Here is a 21,158-nt window from a genome sequence, read left to right as displayed (position 1 = left end):
CACATGTTTACATTTTATGAAGGTAATTCACATCCAAGTAAAATAATTCTTTGACATCAACTATCAAAATCAATAAACATGTGCTAAATCAAATATATTAATGATGGACCATATCTTTGTATCCACATCTGTTGCCATCTCCACGGACAAATGTAAAAACGACTCGATGCCCGTCTTCGATTTCAGATCTCACGTATTTATCGCCAATTAATTTAAATTCCACTATGGGGTTTCTTTTTGTCAACCAAAATCTCACAGTCCCTGGTACAACATAAGCAAAATCGCCGTTTTCATTCATGATCCGCTCATTCCACTTTGTGCCGATATAACAATCCAGAGTTTCATTTGAAAGAATTTCATATATTAGTTTATTCCTCTGATATTTTTTGGATGAAATCCTTCCAAGACTTTTATAGAAAACGTCGTCATCGACTTGAATTTCAATACGAACTTCTGGATCCTCTCTGCGCCCGGAGTACAACTTTCGCTTGATCTCCCTGTTAACGCGTTCATAAAAAGCTGGCAATCGCTGAAGGAATCATCGATTGGTTTTGACATCGGTTCCAATCGCATTACGGGCAAATTATGTTCATCGCATGGCCTCCATTCGTCAAATTTCTCGCTGTACCCTTTGAAATGAATTTTGCCATGTTTCTCGCTTTGTCGACCTGTATTATCTCTACAGGATAAATATCCTTATCCTTAGTTTTTATTTTCTTGCATTGCTTGGTCTTAGCTTCTGCGAATTCGTCAATAAATCTCTTCGGAGTCTTATGCTCCCGCTTCACTCTGTTGGCCGCCATTTTCAACATTGGCGCTCTTTGCATATTTAATTGCTCTGCGCATGTCAGGTGAGTAATACGGTGGCTTGGGACCAATTTAAGCAAATGTTCAGTTTTCTATGGGATAAGTTTGATATGTTTAAAATTGACTTGTTGCTTTTGCTGCGAATGTTTCTGATTAATCATTTGATTTATTTATTCCATTCCTATGTTTAAATCCTGCTTCCTAACCTATTCGTTGTTAACGTCCCAATCCAAGTTCCTGTGTTTTTTTTTTTTTTTTTTTTTTTGATTCCCAACTGCCTAAAAAGTATCATACGGAAAACTGGTCCAAATCTGATAAAATTATATTTTGCTGTTGCTAAAGCAACATCTTGAAATGCACTATTGCTTTTCACGAGGGGTCAGCTCAGCTGCTGATTGTAACTGATCTGCCAATGATCTTTACTTCCAGAATCGAGGATTCTCTGAAAAATGAGAAAAAAAGGGAAATCTAGCGCCGAGTATCAGTGAGATCTTGACTGCCTGTTAGTATATCTCTGTCCCTACGAGGAAACCGATCAACTTTCGCTAAATCTCATCGTGGTTCTTTTAGCTCGTTTCCTTCCAATGGGAAATGTCAACACTCCAATTTTGCTTTGTCTGACCCGAAAAAAATATGGTACAAAGTTTAACTTTTTATGCTTTTTTTTTAAAATTGTTTTAATGTTTCATGTTTATAAGAACTCACAGAGCTTTGACATGCAATAAGAAGCTAAACGTTTCTTTACAATTCTCGTTTACCCGTCCAAGTCTTAAGTTTTTTTTTGTGGATTAGAACATCTGAAGGATAAACCCAAGCAGTGTACATGAGTTTCCTGCTTGTTTCTATTTTATAACTCATATTTGTCATTCAATCTCATACTTAACTTAGTAGAGGATAAGTTACAGAATAGTTGAGACCCAAGCATGTTCAGAAGGATCAATACTGGTTTCGACATTATGGCCTCCATCGACACAAAGATTTGTTATGGAAGGAAACAAATCTTTCCTAGGTGCCGCTGGACGGAAAGAAGCTCTGATTCATTTGTTGCATTGCGATCCAACTGACCTCGCATAAAGTGATACTTATACAAATGAATAAATTTATGAATAAATGAAGTCAATTTTCAAAAACCAGGCCAGCAAAATCATTCCAGCCATCCGATTTGTTGAAAGTGTTAATTGGGTGGAATTTCAAAAAGATGTGTTGTTATTGTCTGCCTTCCAATGCTCTCCATGAAGAGCAGAGAAATAAGGTGATGTACTGTTCAGAGCCAAGAACACGTATGAAGAGAGAATTATCGTGTCTGTTTTCGGCCCGTATGCCCGTTACAATTTTGATCCATTCAAATTGCTCGATCGTAGAAATATTGTAAAGAACCGAACCACTAGATCACTATCTCCCATCACCATTTAGTTGGACTGGAGACATGAACGTGAAAATAATACAATTCTTTTAGCCGCTTTATATTGAGTTCCTGATTAATGAGGTTTACAGCTATTTATTTTCCTTGTGACTATTTATAGCTTCCGATGGACCGTTTCATCATTCTTGGACATGCTTAAAAGATATTACTTTTTTTGCCTCGCCTTTTGACTGTTTTACCTCTCGAGAAGTTCACTATCCGCTAGTAATTTTTCTTTTTAGTTTCGTGTGTCAGTGTTTGGTTTTGTTTCCAGAGACATCTTTCTTAACCGCAAGGGTCACACAGCACAGTTTTTGAGCCACGTAGAAAGATGAGATTAGAGAAAATATGAGAGTAAATTAAAGTTGTGTGTCTGTGTTGCGGCAATAAGAAATTCAAGACAGCACAATGGACATTGATTACTAATTGCACTTGCGGTTGATCCAATTTTACACAACTCGCTGAAAGCCACGAATCATTCCGTTAATTTCTGAAATACCAGCGCCAAAAGCAAACATGAAAGGTGTTTTGATTGGTGACAAGTAAACCGTAGTCCAGTAAATTATTACTCTGAGTTTAAGGCGACTTGAAACGGGTAAAATCGTTTGTTCATCTCTTAGAGTTTATTATTGCAATGCAAAATTAAACCGCTTCGGTCCAACGCCATTCATTATATGGCGTAGAAACAAGGCACATTATCCAATGCAGTTGACCTCTTACTCTTAAATCTATCCCTGTGGCGAAAAAAAAATGCTATAAAACATTACAAATAACGTAATCAATCAAAAAGATATTTTTTCGTTGTCAGTAATGTTTTCGAATCCCCATCTGTCTAAAATACTTTACTATTTACGTGTTGCTGTTTCCCTGAATTTCTTCCGACGAAAAAAGCTCACATAAGCTGAACTGAAAATGACGCAGGATTACCGGTGTCGCTGAAGCAGGAGCTCTTTTTTTTTCTTATAAAGAGACACTCAGTGGTTCTAAAAGTTTAAGTCTATCTGTTTGACAGATTAATTCATGCATTTAAACACGCACTGACTCAAAAATCAAACCTGTACAGCTAAAAAACAATGAACTGAATGCAGATTGAGCAGTGTAACAAGTGGTTTTTAGGGTTTCCAACAAAAAACTGCACCGCCCCTTCGTCCTTCCCACAGCCTTCAATGGAGGCAAATATATACCAGATTTGAAAGCAGTTCAAGGTGTTGACAAGAAGCTTTTCTCTTCCCATGATTTGTTCTCGATAATATTTTTTAGTTTAGTGGCAGGAAGCAGCCTGAAGGCCATCACCTCCAGTTATATTGCAATAGCTTTAGCTTCATATCTTTTTTTATCGTCGCCTACGACATCTCGGCATCTGCACCAGTTCTAAACCTCTGTGTTCTCTTGTGCCGTGTGGCCTCTGTGGTTGTTTCCTTGTTGGAGCCTTTTTTCTGTTTAATAATTTTTCTTTGCCGCTGGTTATCCTGGAATTCATAGAAGATCCTTGTCCTTTATGATTTAAAGCGATCAGTGCTCGTTAGAGGCATTCATTCTTTTCTTTATTTATATCGCTAGCAGTGCTTTCGTTCTGATTGGCTAACCAGCGGGCAAGATCTGCCCAATGGGGGTTGGGGAATCTTAATAAAGCTATGATCTTTTGCTAAAGTAAATCCTCTATTGACCAGGCTTGTTTGGTCGACATGACTGGATTAGCCTCGTTCTTTTTTTCCGTTTTCATGGACCTCGACTTCGTTTCGATCTATAAAAATGCAAAACTTAAAAGAAATCGGCCAATGTCACGGCGATAACTTTCTCTCCTCTTAAATCTCCGTTGAACACTTCACAGCAACACAACGTACTTAAGAACGAAAATTTGATGCTGGCAAAGTAAAGGACTGAAGGTAATCCAAACGCAAGATCGGCTACGACATGAAATACTGAACCCTTTAAATCGAATCAATGATTGCCAGGGAAATCCTCTCATTTTAAGTCTGGTGTTCCTGTGAAATTTCAACATGGTTTTATCTAGTAGGAAACGGTAGTTAGAAACCGTTTACGAGAGCGAAGTGCGCAAGCGCAATTCTCGTATCCTTAGTTTGACTGAGTGTTAGTTAATCGGAGGTACGGCAGTAAGTCAACAATCATCCTCTTTTGAACGCATTTTTAATTAGCATTAACGATGGAAGTTCCACCGCGGAATATGGCGTAGTTACACAGAAGAACCAACAGATAGACCAAGATTATTACGCTGGCTTGACAAGATGATTTGGTTTTATCAACTGAGTTGATAAAAGGCTAAACCGCTGCAAGTTGATCGAGGGAGCAGGATGATAGACCACAGAGGGATAGTTTGCACATCTAAAATAAAAATTCCAGGTTATAATCCAGTTTATATTGCTGTTTAGGGAATTCAGTCAGACAAACAAGAACACTGTCAAACAAAACAAAACAGTTTCAACCACTGCTACCTTTCTCCTACGTTTAAGTCGAGTACACCTTGACCCATTTGGACCAAAGAACGTGATGTTGTCAAAAGAGGACCTACGCCGTTTCGTTTAACTCATTGATTTGTTTCGCTTTACACTGCATTTCCGTGATGCGCATCATTTTCGCGAAATTTTCGCATGTAACATCGCAAGCATTAATAGATAGCCGTTTTGTTTAGGGCTACGTTTTGCGAGAGCAATAAGTGGTCATTTTCTCGGGTCAAAATTTGGTGACCTGTCTATTTTTTTTCTTGTTTTCAACAAAGCATGAAATACATTTCTCTGCAAAACAGATTTATACTACTTAGAAGAGCAGAGCAAGAAACTAATCATAGACATGAATTATAAATTCAACAAAAAACTGTTAGAATCATTGTAAATTTATCAAAGAGCTTTATCAAGTTTAAGGTTTTTTACTGCCTAGACAATTAACAAATATATTACGTCCATTTTGAAATCATCGGTGATCCTTATAATATGGTTGGCTCCCGTTGGTTAGATTTATTAACAAATCGCACCATTCTTTGCTCTTAATTGTATCTTTTCCCCGGTTAATGAGAAAGCTTTACAAAAACACAAAAACCAGTCAAATTTCAAGGCTTGTTTAAAGTAACCGATCTAATTGCAGGAAAATGAAAGACAACCTTTGCAACTAGTAAAAACAAACTCGATCAGTAATGGATCAATAAAATATTTGTACAGACTGAAAAATTTTTGTATTTGAGCGACCGAAGTTATGAAATTTCACTATGGATGTATCATACTATGGACATATACTTGTGGTATAAAATCACGCTTATAATTTCGGAGTAAATCTCATTTCATTCAGTTTATTTACTATTATTAGTCAGGGCGAGCATTGACTCTCTAATAAAGTTTAACGGACACAAAAAGAAACATAATTAAATACTTGGCTCACCCTTTCGAAATAAACTCATACCTCTGTGCATTTTCTCTTTCACTGGTGGGCGTAGTATAACATCGATCAGCTATAATTGACAGCCGTTTATCACTCATCACTGATACCTCCAAGAAGAGACGTTTCTGCTCCACAAAGAGAGGAAAATCTTCTTCCTTGTAAGGAATCGCAAATTTCTTGTCAGGGAACATATTCAAAACAAGTGTTAAGTGACCCTCACCCTCTTCACTAATTATAACTTTTTTGTTAAACGCTTTCCAACCGATCGACGAGACCACACCATGACTGGAATAAATACAGCTGAACTGTATTTTCAAATCACGTGCCAAGGCTTTTTTGGAAGCTGTGGGGACTTTCAAAACCACATTGGAGTAAACGACAGTCGTAGTTGTATGCCTGCGTGTAGTTTTACACCCAGCCAGCGGCGTTGTTAGACTGTAATAAGTGTTGTCTCCTTCAGCTTTGCATTTCGTGTCCAGAAGTCGGAGATGCTCAACGTTGATACCAGGAAGGAAGAACTTAGGAAAGAGAATTGTCATGTCAGTGTTAGTGTTAGCCGACAAGCACGGCTTCATGGTGTGTTCACAAAAATATAGTGTCTTCATTTACTGTGAATTTGTATTCTCTCACTCTTAATGCCCAATATTTTTGTTTAATATAATTAAATTAATTTAATATAATTTAGCTCTAAAAACAGTGCTAACTTGATTTTTAGGTGAGCTCTGCCCTGGTGCTTTATAATAAACAAAGGTAACTCCATCTTCGCTGCACTGAAGCTCGTATAAAGTTACCTACTGAGGGTAAGCATTTCGTCCTTGTGTCGCTATCCCTGTCACAATACTGTATCTACCAAGATCCACCTGAAGCCACTGATTTACAAGATTTCCGTATGCTGACCATGCTCCTGTTTTGCCTCTACCGGCCTTGAAGTTCAACCTTCCCTGGACCGCGGCATGGTTCTCGTCATTTTCTGAAGAGACAGTGATCTGAGCGTCTCTTATCTGTCCGTTCTCCATACCCGTTGGTGCTTTACACAAGAAAAAGAGAAATACTGGCTGGGCAAGATGAAGCAACCAATATAGTTAAAGTGTGTCAAAAAAAAAACTCAAAAACCGTGTCCTCCAGTAAAACAATAAAGATCTGGGTAACTTCGATAAACTTTGATTTAACCAGCCTTTTCGTTTTGTATTAAAATCAAATTTTTCGAATGAATCTATTTCGTTGTAAACCGTCCCTCTTTGAAATTAAAAAATACCCTGCCTGACGAAAGTCTCTCGACTTTGACGTGACTTTTTATTGTAATCATCTTTCATCAGGGTTGCTAGTTGTCATGCTCAGGAAGCAAGTTTTGCAGAGTTGTTTGAAGTTCTCTTGAGTCCTTCGCGATCATCGCAGTTCTCTTTGATCTCTTGCATTTATTTTCTTTTCACAATCGGCTTTTAAGACAAAAAAGCGCATAAAAAGAAGACTGTGGGCAAAAGAAACTTGGCGGGTTTACTGACTCCTTTTCTGTGTGACACTCACCTCGCTGTTTGCACTTATCATAGTTCTCTTTATAATCGGTTTCTTAACGTGTCCTTGATTTGGACGTAAAATTGACTTGTTGCTTTTGCTGCAGATGTTTCTGATTTATCATTTTGATTTATTTATTCCATTCCATTTCCATACTTAAATCCTGCCTCCTAACCTATTCGTTGTTTACATCCCGACCCAAGTTCCTGTTTTTTGTTTTTGATTCCCAACTGCCCAAAAGTATCATACGGAAAACTGGTCCAAATCTGATAACATTATATTTTACTGTTACCAAAGCAACATCTTGAAATGCACTATCGCTTTTCAAGAGGAGTCAGCTCAGCTGCTGATTGTAACTGATCTGGCAATGATGTTTACTTCCAGCCTCAAGGATTCCAGAGAAAAAAAAAAGAATTGTAGCACGGAGTACCAGTGAGATCTTGATTGCCTGTTAGCATATGTCTGTCCTTACGAGGAAACCGATCAACTTTCGCTAAATCTCCTCGTGGTTCTTTTGGCTCGTTTCTTTTCCGATGTCAGTGTTAACACTCCAATTTTGCTTTGTCTGACCCGAAACAAATATGGTACAAAGTTTAACTTTTTAAGCTTTTTTTTCTCATTTTTTGAATGTTTCATGTTTATGAAAGCCAAAAGTTTCGTCACAATTCTCGTTTACCCGTCGAAGTCTTAAGATTATCTTTCTTCTGTTGTGGATAGGAATGTCTAGAGGATAACCCCAAGCAGTGCGCATGAGTTTCGTGCTTGTTTCTATTTTTATAACTCATATTTGTCATTCAATCTCATACTTAATTTAGTAGAGGATAAGTTATAGAATGGTTGAGACTTAAGCATGTTCAGAGGGATCAATACTGGTTTCGACATCATGGCCTCCATCGACACAAAGATTTGTTATGGAAGGAGACAAATCTTTTCAAGGTGCCGCTGGATGGACAGAAGCTCTGATTTATTTGCTGCATTGCGATCCAATTGACCTCGCATAACATATTCATATTTTATTCATAGAAATGAATAAATGTATGAATAAATGAAATCGAATTAAAAAAACCAGGCCAGCAAAAACATACCAGCTATCCGATTTGGTGAAAAAGTCAATTGGGTGGCATTTCAAAAAGATGTATCTTTATCATCTGCCTTCCAAAGCTCTACCCGTTACAATTTTGAGTCATTCAAATTGCTCGATAGTGTAAAGAATTGAACCGCTAGATCACTACCTCCCACCGCCTATTTAACTGGACTGGAAAGTTAGACGTGGAAATAATTCAATTTCTTTTAGCCGCTATATATTGAGTTTCTGCATGATGAATGAGGTTTAAAGCTGTTTATTTTCCCTGTGACTATTTATAGCTTCTGATGGACTTTCATCATTCTTGCACACGCTCAAAAGATCTTACTGATTATGCCTTGCTTTTTGACTGTTTTACCTCTCGAGAAGTTTAATATTCGTTGATAATATTTCTTTTGCTTAGGGTTGGGATTTGGTTTTGTTTCCAGAGACATCTACCTTGATCGCAAGGGTCACACGGCACAGTTTTTGAGCCACGTTAAAAGAGGAGATTAGAGCAAATATGAGAGTAAATTACAGTTGTGCGTCTATGGTACGGTGATGAGAAATTTGATTACTAATTGCCCTTACGGTTTATCCAATTTTACACAACTCGACAAAAGCCACGAATCATTCCGTTAATTTCTGAAATACCAGCGCCAAAAACAAACATGAAAGGTGTTTTGATTGGTAGCTCAATAAATTATTACTTTGAGTCTAAGGCGACTAGAAATGGGTAAAATCGTTTTTTCATTACTTAGGGTTTATTATTGCAATACAAAATTAAACCGCTTCAGTCCAACGCCATTCATGATATGGCATAGAAACAAGACATTAACCAAAGCAGTTGACCTCTTAATCTTAACTCTATCCCTGTGGCGAAAAAAAAAACCTTAAATACATTACAAATAACGTAATCAGTCGAAAAGATATTTTTGTCAGTAATGTTTTTGAATCCCCACCTGTTTAAAATCTCTTCACTATGCATGTTGCTGTTTCTCTGAATTTATTTCGACACAAAAAAGCCACATAGGCTGATCTGAAAATGATTGGCTGCTGCAATGTAACTTGCTGACTTCAAAATCAAAGGACTATTTTTTCAGCTCTGCTCAAGACTGCAGCGTCACGCAAGGTGTGATTTCAGATCTAAGAAAATTGGTCGAGGACTATGGATTGCGGAAAAAAGGAGTGCGATAGAATTGGAAATATATTAACTGACAAAATATTTCATTTATGAAACACAGTAAACATGTTAAGGTGGTACGATACAAAAAAAACGCAATTTTTGTTGAAAATGAGTCCATTTTTTTCTCATTTGATTTCACCTCTAAAGGCTTTTGTTTAATCGTCCCAAATGTCTTTTTGCGAATAATTTGTAATAAAATAGTAATAAAATGCAATTTCTAAGGCACTGTTGTTCCGTTGCCATGGAAACGTATTTTTAAATGCGTCCTTTTAGGGCCTAAAAGTGCGATTTCCACCCAGGCCAAAGCAAACTGATTGCATCTTGAGTAATCTATTGGGAGACTGGGGCCCAACAATGACTTTCAGCCTCGTTTTGATATGTTTCGGTGAACGGCCGTTATTATCAATCATTTAGTTAGGAATTTTCGCAAGTGAGAGAGCTTCAATCATCAAAATGGCGAAATTTTTGTCTCAGAGACGTAAGAAGCGTAAATTTTATGGAAATCGCTTTACAAATAGTTCAAGAATTAACGAAGAAGAGTCGATTGCTGTCGAAAGCACTTCGAGTGGGATACGTGAATCCACAGATGGCATTTCACATGATCAAAGCGAAGCGAAGGAATCTTCGGCTTCGTATCGAAAGCTTCAATCAACTATATCAAAGGTCTGTTGAGCTGCACAATCTCAGGTACACTGAATTTTATGGGGATGGGGACAGCAAGAGTTTTTCCAGGATAAAGAATATTTATCAAGATGCTGGAATTTTAGTGGAAAAGAAAGAATGCATCAGTCACGTGCAGAAGAGGGTTGGAACTGCACTTCGCAAATTAAAGCGTGACAATCCAGGCCTTGGAGGCAAAGGGAAACTCACAGACAATCAAATCGATAAACTGCAGAACTATTATGGCATTGCCATAAGGTCCAATGTTGGAAATTTGGCTGGAATGAAGAAAGCTATCCATGCTAGCCTCATGCATTGTGCCTCAAGTGAGGCATGCCCACTTCATGACCACTGCCCAACAGGTAATGCAAGTTGGTGCAAGTATCAAAAGGACAAAGCCAACCATAAAAATCTCTTTAAGCATGGACCTGGCCTTTCTTTACCTGTTATTGCCAAGCTAAAGCCTGAATATATTCGACTTAGTGAGAACAACTTGCTGCAGAAGTGCTTACATGGCAAGATGCTTACATGGCAAAGGATTCCAAAAGAAATTTATGTTGGAAGAGAGACATTGGAATTAGGACTTTATGATGCTGTTTCTTATTTTAATATTGGTTCAATTAGTATAATTAAGCTTTTCCAAGCCCTTGGTATTCCTCCTGGAAAATATACCAAGGATGGGTTTCAGACTCCAAGACCAGCTTAGAGTTAATATTGCACAACATAAAAGCAAAGCTACTACCAAGAAGCGATACAAAGTGATTAGGGACCTTAAAAAACGAAAAGATGATCATAATAAGCAAACTGAAGGTGTCAGCTATGGCCTTGGTCAGTTTTGAACAGTTTAATTCATGGAAACTGTGTTTAAGTCTTGAAAAAATCAGTTTAGAAACTTTAAACCAGTTTTCTCTCAATTTTGAATTTTGTGAAACTACCGACACTCTAACAAAGATAACTTTCCAGGGTTTTATTCAATTCTTCTCATTTTTGGAGTGAGAGATCTCTGTATATTTTTGCATGCAATGAACTAGAAACATGTACTTAGGTGCATCTTTTGTTGTTAAATGACCAAAATGAGATTGCTTATCTTATCAATTCCTGAAAGTTGTTGTGTTTTCTTTAATATTTTCCATTCTATATGACTGAGAGGTGTTTTGGTAGTTCATTGCATGCAGGTGCATGTGAAGATCATTGTCTAAAAATTTTGTGAATTTTTAATCTAATGTTTAAGAGATATGACTGTTCTTGTTCGGGTGCCTACTGGGAGGCATCATTTGCTAATTCTCAGCAGCAATAATAAAATATCAAGTCAAAAACTGCAAAAATATAGTTGTCTCCATGTGTCATTTCAGGTGACATAGATAACTTTTTGTAAAACAACATATGAAAAAATGTTGATTTTTTGAGGGTTGTACCACCTTAAAGTACCTGCCTCCCCCCTCCCTCGTAAGAAAGGAAAATGTTCATTACCAAATGAGGTACCTGGAAAACAATTCAATGCAACGACTGTATTGTTCGAATATCTCTTTGCGAAAGTTGAATATGCCTTTTTCAGATGATTATTTTCAGTTTTTTTTTTATCTTGAGGACAAGTAGGATTCATGCAGTTGAGAATCAATTTCGAAGGAGCCTAAGTGCTCTTCGAATAACTCATCGTATGGAACTGTTTCGAGTAGACACAAGAAATAAAAAAATATAAATAAATAAATAAATGACTTCCAACCAAGAACTACAAGCTCACTGAGTCAAGGATAATAAATATAATAGCTGGATAGAAGCAAGTAAACAGCCAAGAAAACAAAACATGAACCATTCACAACGAGCGAACAGAAACCGAAACAGAAATGATGAAATTCCGATAAACCCTCACCAATGCTTCTTCAACGGATCAGTTTTTTAGAACATCTCAGTTTATAACTTAGTTAAATAAGGAATAATTCCACGATACTTTGTCTAATCAGTAGAACGTAAGAGTTATAGCAATTTCAAACATCAAGCCAGGTTAAAGCATATTTGTCTAATTTTGGCGGAAAAAATCTCCCATAAAAATGGGACATGGAAAGTATCTTTTCTCTTTTTTTCTGCAACCTTACCTTTTCTTATTCAACATCATGGACTTCCTTTCCCATTGTTTGTTTGTTCGCTTCTTTCTCTTTAAGTTCCATATCATTTTATAACTCTGCAATCCCCACTCCCAACTCCTCACTCTACAATCACAAACGTAGCCTCTTTTGCAACAGATCTGCAATACCGGCATACAGTATTAACTAAACTGCGGTGTTGAGCAAAGTTTCGAGTGACATGACGTACTGGCTGCACCGCAGATTATCACAACTGCCAACTGTTTTGCTGACGGCTGAAGAATTCGATCATTCTCAAGTTACACTCACTTGCCTTAGTGAAGGAACTTCAATCGAATCTTGTTCAAAACGTATTTCTCCTCTAATTTTTTCTTAGTCATGTCGGGGATCATAACAACAGTTTGTAAAGCGACTTTTAATCCCGTGATCGCAACAGCAGTTTTTGGTGAAACCGTTGGATGGCTTGTGAATGCAGGCAGAGATAAAGCTGCCGAAAAGCTTCAAGATGGCGATGTTGCAGATGAAGAATTTCGTCGCATCATTATGAGTGAAATCTACGAAATGAAGCTCAAGCTAGACGGGGAATCAAAGAAAGATTTGTCAGCAAGTATCAGCCACTTTGAAGAAGGAATCGAGTTGTTGTATGAAGTACTTAAAGAAATCAGGCCAAGAAGGGATACTGGCGCTGATGCAGCACAAGCGGCTTGTGCGGAAGCTGTGTCGCTCACTGAAGGAATGCGAAACTTGGAGCTTACTGAATCTACCACAAGAAAGCTTGCCAATGCAAAGGATAGATTCAAAATTGCTCGTGAAAAAGCAACAGATGCCTTTTCAAATGAAGCGCTATCAACGTTCGACCGCATCTTAGCAATGCAGTACCGAGTGATAGCAACGGTATTAGAGACAGTAGACCACCCCGCGGATGCTCTAACATCATGTAAACGCTGTATTGACGAGCTAAATGGTCTGCCAGTGGTTCAGCAAAGTCTTAAAGTACAACTCAAGACAGGAATCAGTAATGTAAAGGGTTGGTTTAGCCAAAAAGAACGACAGAAACTCATTTCCGGTGTTTGTCTTGTCAATCGTGTGGCCTACGATGTCACACGAACAATATCCGTTAAAGAACCATTGCCGCAGTGGCCTATGGTTGATACAGGACAGGAGAAAGTTGATTTGCTGCGAGACGAAAGAGTTACAAGAGCACTATGTAAACAGGGCATGGAGCACTGTAGTTTATCATGGATACTTGGTCAGGATGGTGTAAAGGTAGACAGTATAAATGATCCATGCAATATCGCTACCGACTCAAGCGGGCAATATATTGTAGCAGACAGTGACTTGATAATAAAGGTGTTTGACGACAATGGCAAGTTTGTGAAATCTTTTAGACTTCCTCCTCTTATCGATGACAATGGTACAGAACTATCGATTGATAGCTGGCCGGTTCATCTGGCCACAGACATGAACGACGACATTTATGCCCTGGTTAAAGAAAAGAATTGTAAAGACTCACACTGGATTTTTAAGTTTAACAAAACCGTTGAGAAGCATCTAAGGTTTCGTGTCAGGGAAATGGGCTTCGACTTTTACCTGTGTAAACTGTCAGTCAGTGATAGTGGTAAAGTGCTGGTACTGAAGGGTGACTGGAGAAAGGAATATTACATTGTGGATGTTTATGAGACCGATGGTCGCTTCGTTTGCAGTTTTGGAGAACAAATCTTGAGGAGCCCGAGGGACATCACTGTTACTGCAAGTGATGGCAGAGTTATGGTGGTGGAGCTATTTCCTTCCCGCTGTGTTCACATATTCAGCGAAAACGGTGACCATCTGAGCAAGTTTGATCTCCAAGATTCTTTACACCATCCAAATATTGCCTTTCACAAGGAAAGTCAACAAGTCATCGTGGCCAGTACTGATTCTACGGAAAACCTCCTGCACGTAGGAATTTACACCAAGGATGGTAAGTTTTTACGGAGCACTCTTATCCACAAAGAGATCTTCGGGCTGCATGGGATTGCAGTGACCACTGACGGACGTATTGCGGCAGTAGCTAAGTTTAAAGATAACACAGGCAAAGTAATCATTATTTAAAAGAAACACTTATTTGTCTGCCTCTCTGTCAAGTTCATTTTACAGACTCGGTTCAGCTACATATGCTCATAGGGCTTTTAAAAACTCTTCTTTCATGAGGAATGTACAAGCAAGTGAATTACCTGACTTCTGAGTTTTTCAGGATTGTTAATTATCCAGGATAAATTGGTGCTTTGCTTCTCTAATCAGAAAATTAAAAAACACAATTGATACCATCCCTTATTTTTCCACAAGGTGTGAAGCAATCTTATGCTCAAGTTTCACTCGCAAAATGTAGGCGTTTTTAGCCTCAGTCTTTACTTTGTAATACAATGGAAAGCCATTGAACAGATGATATTTATTTTCCTTCGTAGACAAATGTTTTGTTATTGATTATGTAGGAAGCTAATTGATGGCTGTAGGTCGGCTGATGATATGATGCATATTTGAAAACCAGCCTTGTGGTTCTTAATCCTTCATCTATTTACATGTGATAGTTTATTCTCCATTACAACCGTGAAACATTTCCTTGTAATATGAGGAAAAAAACTTGGTATATCCAAGAGTACACCATCAAAAAGCTAAGATATTTGCTTAATATAATGACCTGTTTACTGGATAATGTATGGATACTGTAGGGAAAAGTTGAATGTGATTCTTTTCTGCGAGTGAAAGGGTTCAAGAATATGAAAGGGAAATTTACTTTATGGATATATTTGAAATTTAATAATTGAATCAGGGATTTCCTGCACCTTCCATGATTTGAGCATTGACCTTAATCTGTCTCTTAGATATAATTCACAGACATTTACAGCGAAGACATTAGTGTGCATACAGTATTTATGTAAGTAATTTTTTTTTTGGCTTTCATTTATAAACTGATTACATTGAATGTTTCAGTTAGTTCATATTTCCCAATCGACAATTTTATAACATGTATAAAAAATTTCCGATGTATCTGTGTGACATTGTGACAAATTAAGTAATCAAAATAGGAAAATGCTAAGTTTATTTCCAATTGAATTAATGCTATGTATCATATATAGCAACTGCTGCATGCAATAAGCTTTTTAGAAAAATGAGGAAAATAATGAGTATGTAATTAAAATTACTTAAGTAATAATCTGATTTACAAATCTACAGGAATGTTCATCTTGCTATCATATTTTAATTGGATCATGTTCCCTTTTGTATTGGAAAACATTGCTGATACTCTAGGGTTTTTTGTAGAAAAGATTGCAATAAAGCTCAAGGAAAGGCAATGTTTTAAATTCATTGCGCCGGAAAGATAAACGAGAAGAGAGTGGAAATAACTTGGCCTATCTATACCTTGCAAGAGTCTTTCGTCACGCAGTAGATCAACCTCGTGATTACGTGACCTCATTGTTTTGTTCATTTGATCGTCCCAGTTGTTTTCTAAATATATCCACTCCTGGTACTTTCTTGAAGCCCTCGCACATTGCGAGAGACGGGATATAATTAAATTAAATTGAACTTGGAAAAGGCTATGAAATTAAAGGTAACCCTTTGGTTTAATGAACCTTTTCATTTTCTTGTTATCAAAACTGTAAGTTGAACGTTAGCGTTAACGTTAGTCTTAAAAATGTCGGTCCTTTCAAAGGATTATCACTTCGTGACCCAGACAGGCTTGGGAGGAAATCACCTCAAGATTATTTATTTTTTGACAGATTAATTTGTGATACTAAACACACAGAAATTAAACCTTGGCGATTGAAAATTAGTGAACTGAATGAAGACTGAATAATGTAGCAAGTTATCTGAGAGTTTATGACAAAAACCGCAATTTCCTCATTCCTCCGCGTTGACATCTTTGGTGGAGGCTTAGTCTAACGAGAAATACATGCAGGAACTTAGTTATGAGTTGCCCCCTTACCATTTCTTGTAATTTATGATAAAGACAAATCTTTCGTTATCCGTTTAAAACAATTCTGAGTTGATAAACGCCACGAAAGACAAGAATGAATTATTATTGAATGGTCCTTGTGATTTTTTTGTGTTGTTTATCAGTTTGAGTTCATCTTGTGAGTCACGGCACAGTTATTCATTGTCATCATGTGAGTATTCACATGTATTGAGTTTCCAATCAATGATCAGGTTTAAAGCTGTTTGTTTCTTTTGTGACTATTTCTAGCTACTGATGGACTGTTATCATTCTTGGACATGCTTAAAAGCTGGTACTGATTTTGACCTGCCTCTTTGACTGTTTCGCTCCATTCATTTTGCTTCCTGAGAAATTTTTTAATTCGTTGGTTCGTTCTCCTTGCAGCTGATAATGTTCGAGTAGTATTCAAAGACAACTTCTTTGACCTCAAGGGTCACACGGCCCATTTTTTAGGCCAAGTAGAAAGAGGAGACTTGAGTGAATATCAATTTGAATTAAACTTTTAGATCTATGGAGCTTCAGTACACCTCTTAACAAAGTCAAGAGCTGCACGATGGACATAACAATAAGTTCTCCCCGGCAAGTTTACCAAACAAAGCCATCAGTCATTCCGTTAATTTCTGAAATACCAACACGTATAGCAAATGTAAGAGTAGTGTGAAGATTGGTGATAAGTTGAAAGAGTAACTCAGTAAGTTTTTTCCTCGAATCTACAGAGACTTAGTAGAGGTAAGAGGCGAGAGGTGATTATGACTTGGGCTTTATACAATGGAGATCCACTTCTGTCGGGGGCCAGTTTCAGTCGCAACGTAATTCATCATATAAAGCAGAGACAAAACATGTCGCCTAAAGCAGTTGACCTCTTAATCGTTATTCAGTCCCCGAGGTCAAAAATAATTTTAAAACATTTTTAACCTAACATAATTATTCTGATTACTTCCTTCGTTGTCGGTAATGTTCTTCAATCCCTGCCGGTGTTTGTATCTTCGCTTTTTCCTTGTTGAGGTTTCTGTTAATTGCTTCCGAATCTGAAACAGCTGCCTAAGCTGCAAACGGAAGGGATCATGCAATGTAACTTTCCAACTTTAAAATAAAACGACCATTATTTCGGTTTTGAGGTCAAAAGTAGAACATCGCGTGGGGCGGAACTGCAGATCGAGAAAAATTGGTCGACGACAGTGAATTGCGGATTGATAAAGTACTTTAAAATTGGAAATATATATTGAAGCATTTAGACATTTATAGGCTATGAAACATTTGAGTCACGTTATGGTGCTCCTTCCTCCTTCCTGCAAGAAAGAATAGCGTTCATAACCAAATGAGAGACTAAAACATGATTAGATGCACTTAAGAACATATGCCTCGAAGAACTCATTTTGAAAGATGACTATTTTTTAAGTGTTGGGCACAAGATAATTTTATCTTCAAGTTAAATTGGACTCATAGAGATCAAAAACAAATTTTATAGGAATTTAAGAGCTTTTGAAATAACTTATTGTATGGAACCAAGAGAATATAAACTGCTTATGATCTCTTGACGGAACAGTTTCGAATTGACACAAGAAACAAATCAATAATTGGATGAATAATGAAAAAAATGAAAGCTTATTTCAAGAACACAGAACATGAACCTCACCAAAGGAACAGAAACAGTAACAAAATTGATGAAAGTATAATAAACCCCCACTAGTGCTTCTTTATCGGATCAGTTTCTTAGACCATCTCGGTTTATAACCTTGTTTGAAATATGGAATGAATCCACGAATTAAGTCTAATCTGTAGAACGAAAAAACATTGTGGGGGAAATAATTTGCCGAGAATAGTACATGGAGAGGCTCTTTTTTTTTTTTTCCCTTGAAACTGTCTAGACTTGCCCTTTCATTTTTAACATCATGGCCTTCCTTTAGCTTTTTTTTTTTTTTTTTTTTTGGTTTCTTTCTTTTTAAATTTTATTTCATTTTCTACCTCTTATGTCACCACTCCAAACTCCTCAATCCACGATCACAACCGGAACCTCTATCGCACCGGTGTAATCACTAATTAAACCGCAGTGTTGACCTTGGTTTCGAGTGACACAACCGGCTGCGCTGCAGATTGACACAACTGCCAATAGTGTTGCTGACGGCTGGCAAAAATTTTTTTTGGGATCACTTTCTGAAGGAGCTTAGACACCAGGCTCAATTAGGGAACCAAGCCTTTTGATGACGTGAACAATTTTTCACTCACCGCCCCCGACTGGTTGAATTGTAGTTGGAGGGGGACAGGGAAGGAAACATTTTTGTTACTTGCGCGGGAAAAAAACAAATGAGAAGTTATCTATTACCTTTTTTTTTTGTTGTTGTATATTTCCAGAAAAAACAAATGGGAAGTTATCTATTACCTTTTTTCATAACTTTTGCAGGAAAAACAAATGGGAAGTTATCTATTACCTTATTTGTGTAATTTTCGCGGGAAATAATATTTACTTTATCTCGCTCCGCTCCTTACATATACGAATCTTCTGCCTTTGGTTAAAATACACTTTCTTCGTTAATTCTAAACATTGCTTACGGTCAAATGGATCCAAAGGGAATTTCAAACCTTGGAAATACTTGCTTTCTGAATAGTGTCTTGCAAGCTCTGCTCTCGGTGACAGGTTTTTCCGAAGGGCTCACTGGATTGCAGCATAATCGCAAGAAGTGCACCTCATCTAAAACAGGTCTTGAAAATGTATTCAATATTATTTTAGCACGTCAAAATAACATTGATATTGGAGTGGAAGACATAAAATCCCAGCAGGCAAACAACATCAACCCATTGGTGAACTGTGTAATTGAACCAAGTACTTTTTTAATGAACCACAAAATTCGTCATTAGTGTGGTAATCCGCTTAGTTATTCTCGACATTAAGCTTATTTCGACTTTATGAAACAACTGGTATCAGTCATATTAAAATACGTATTTGACAACTTGATAATCTTGTTAGAACGTCACAGGAAGTTGTACCTTGTACGGAGCTACGAGTAAAATGTTTAAGGCCTTTTCACTGTTTATGGCGGTAAATTTATATTAGTCCTGGAAGCTTTGCAAGTCGTAGTTCTTTGCTCGATTATTTTTTGACACTGTTGTGTTGCGCGTTCATCTAAAATGTGCGTGTACGAGTACTAGGAGTGCAAAGAGTGAAAACGGTACGCAAACCTAACACTTTCGACCCCTCCCCATCCCCCTTCCCAAGCCCCACCCTCTGGACAAATGAGTAGTTTCTGGACCATATTGACTTTTTTTTTTTTTTTTTTTTTTTATGTGTACACTTTTTTTTTAATTGCAACACGAAGAACACTACTTTACAAAACAAGACGAACACTACTTACAATACCACCTACAAGACGTTACTTATTCTACTTACTATATAATACTTCCTTAGACTGCAATTCTTACCCTACTTTTTACAGTTTTTTTTTTCGCTTACACACCTATGTATCTATTAAATTATAATTCAAAATGGGTTTCCATTTAGCCTCTAGCATCTTCCTATCATTAAACTTAGCCGCAATGTGACATTCAGTTTCATATTTTCTTTTAACTAGTTCCTTATACGAAGGGAAAAAAGGAAGACTATTATTCCTACGGCAATTCCATAAATGTAGCTTACCTAAAACGATTAAGTAATTAAATAAAGAACAATTAGTATCTGTGACACCAATTAAAATAGTCTTTAACTCAAGTTTCCTTTGTTCTTTGGCTATAGCGATCCAATAAGATTCAAATTCTTCCCAAAATGCATGTGAGTAAACACAGTAAAAGAATAAGTGATCAATTGTTTCCGTACTAGTATTGCAAAAAGTGCAAAGATCGCTTTGTATTAAACCTATCTTAGCTAAGCGGGAATTTGTGAATAAAATGTCATTTAGTATTTTAAATTGAAAGCATTGCACATATGTCTCGCAGATACAGGACCTTATTAATGAGAAGGCCTTTTTTGTTTCCACATCATCAATAGAAAATTTAGATTTCAACTTTGTGAAGCCTCTGGACTCTGTCGCCTTACTGGATATAAGCAAACCGTAGAAATCCCTAGAATTGCTAAGTGCTGGATCAAAGATTTTATCACCGATTTTAAATTGCAGTGATCTGACATGATCTTTCTTAATTTCGTGGCATCGAATTCTTAGATGACTTGGTACTGCGCAACGAACACCAGTCCAGGTCAGAAAGTTGGAATCTTTTAAACCATTACGTTTTGCAAGGTTAAAGGACTCTGTGTTACTCAAATCAAATTTTAAGTCGCTTAAAAGAATAATATTTGCGCTATTATAATTATAATAGAATAAAGGTTTGCCGTTTACTCTAATGTTATGATTGTTCCAGATGATTGTTTCACGTAGACTTACAAGATCAAATCTAGAACGAAAATCTGACCACCAGTGTAACATCTCCTTATAAAATATTGGGGAAATGTTATAGTCATTAATATTATAATCACAATGAAGAAAAAGTTCTCCACCAAAAGGTTTTAGTAAATGTAATAGATACGCTTTCCAGGGATAAAAATTATCGCTTAGAAATCTTCCAATCCATGAAAGTCGGAGTGACATAATTGACGTTGTAAAATCAGTTACCTTTAGGCCACCAAATTCAACATCATTTATTACTGCTGTCCTGGCGATTTTATCAGGACCCTTCCAAAGAAAATTATATATAATTGATTGAAGGGCCTTTATGAACTCCAAAGGAGAAGGAAGAATTGACGAGATGTATAAAACTTTAGGAAGTAGTAAACTCTTAATAATTGTAACTTTACCAAACAGAGAGAGGCCTCTCCAACTCCACAAGCGTATCTGAGATTTAATTCCTTTGAGCTTATCGTAGAAATTCTTTTGCACTGATTCTTCGTTATTGTAACTAAAGTGAACCCCTAAAGCTTTTACAGTTTTACGCCATTTCAATGCTAGAGGTGTTTCGATGTTATTACGGGAAGAGCCAATCCACATTGCTTCGGTTTTTGTATAATTCACCTTTAGGCCAGAACATTTTTGGAATTGATCAAGTAACTTAAAAAGGTATTGAGCAGATCTGATATCCGACACAAAAGCTGTTAAATCATC

General features: G+C 37.1%; 2 protein-coding genes across 2 annotated transcripts; one reads left to right on the top strand and one right to left on the bottom strand.

The window, feature by feature from the left end:
• Window positions 1-5,494: 5,494 nt before the first annotated feature.
• LOC149040299 (ZP domain-containing protein-like) lies at window positions 5,495-8,062 on the bottom strand. Its single transcript, XM_089183038.1, has one exon. It carries the CDS (start codon window positions 6,202-6,204, stop codon window positions 5,596-5,598), a length of 609 nt encoding a protein of 202 aa, XP_089039164.1. The 5' UTR covers window positions 6,205-8,062; the 3' UTR covers window positions 5,495-5,595.
• Window positions 8,063-11,465: 3,403 nt separating this feature from the next.
• On the top strand, window positions 11,466-15,433 carry LOC113673822 (uncharacterized). The gene has a single exon (XM_027190270.2). It carries the CDS (start codon window positions 12,480-12,482, stop codon window positions 14,190-14,192), a length of 1,713 nt encoding a protein of 570 aa, XP_027046071.2. The 5' UTR covers window positions 11,466-12,479; the 3' UTR covers window positions 14,193-15,433.
• The last annotated feature ends 5,725 nt before the right edge of the window (window positions 15,434-21,158 follow it).

The sequence above is a fragment of the Pocillopora damicornis genome, chromosome 9, assembly GCF_964200805.1.
Source record: "Pocillopora damicornis chromosome 9, jaPocDami1.2, whole genome shotgun sequence".
NCBI classification, from domain to species: Eukaryota; Metazoa; Cnidaria; class Anthozoa; order Scleractinia; family Pocilloporidae; genus Pocillopora; species Pocillopora damicornis.
The sequence above is the reverse complement of the archived record's forward strand: the minus strand, read 5'-3'. Positions and strand labels throughout refer to the sequence as shown.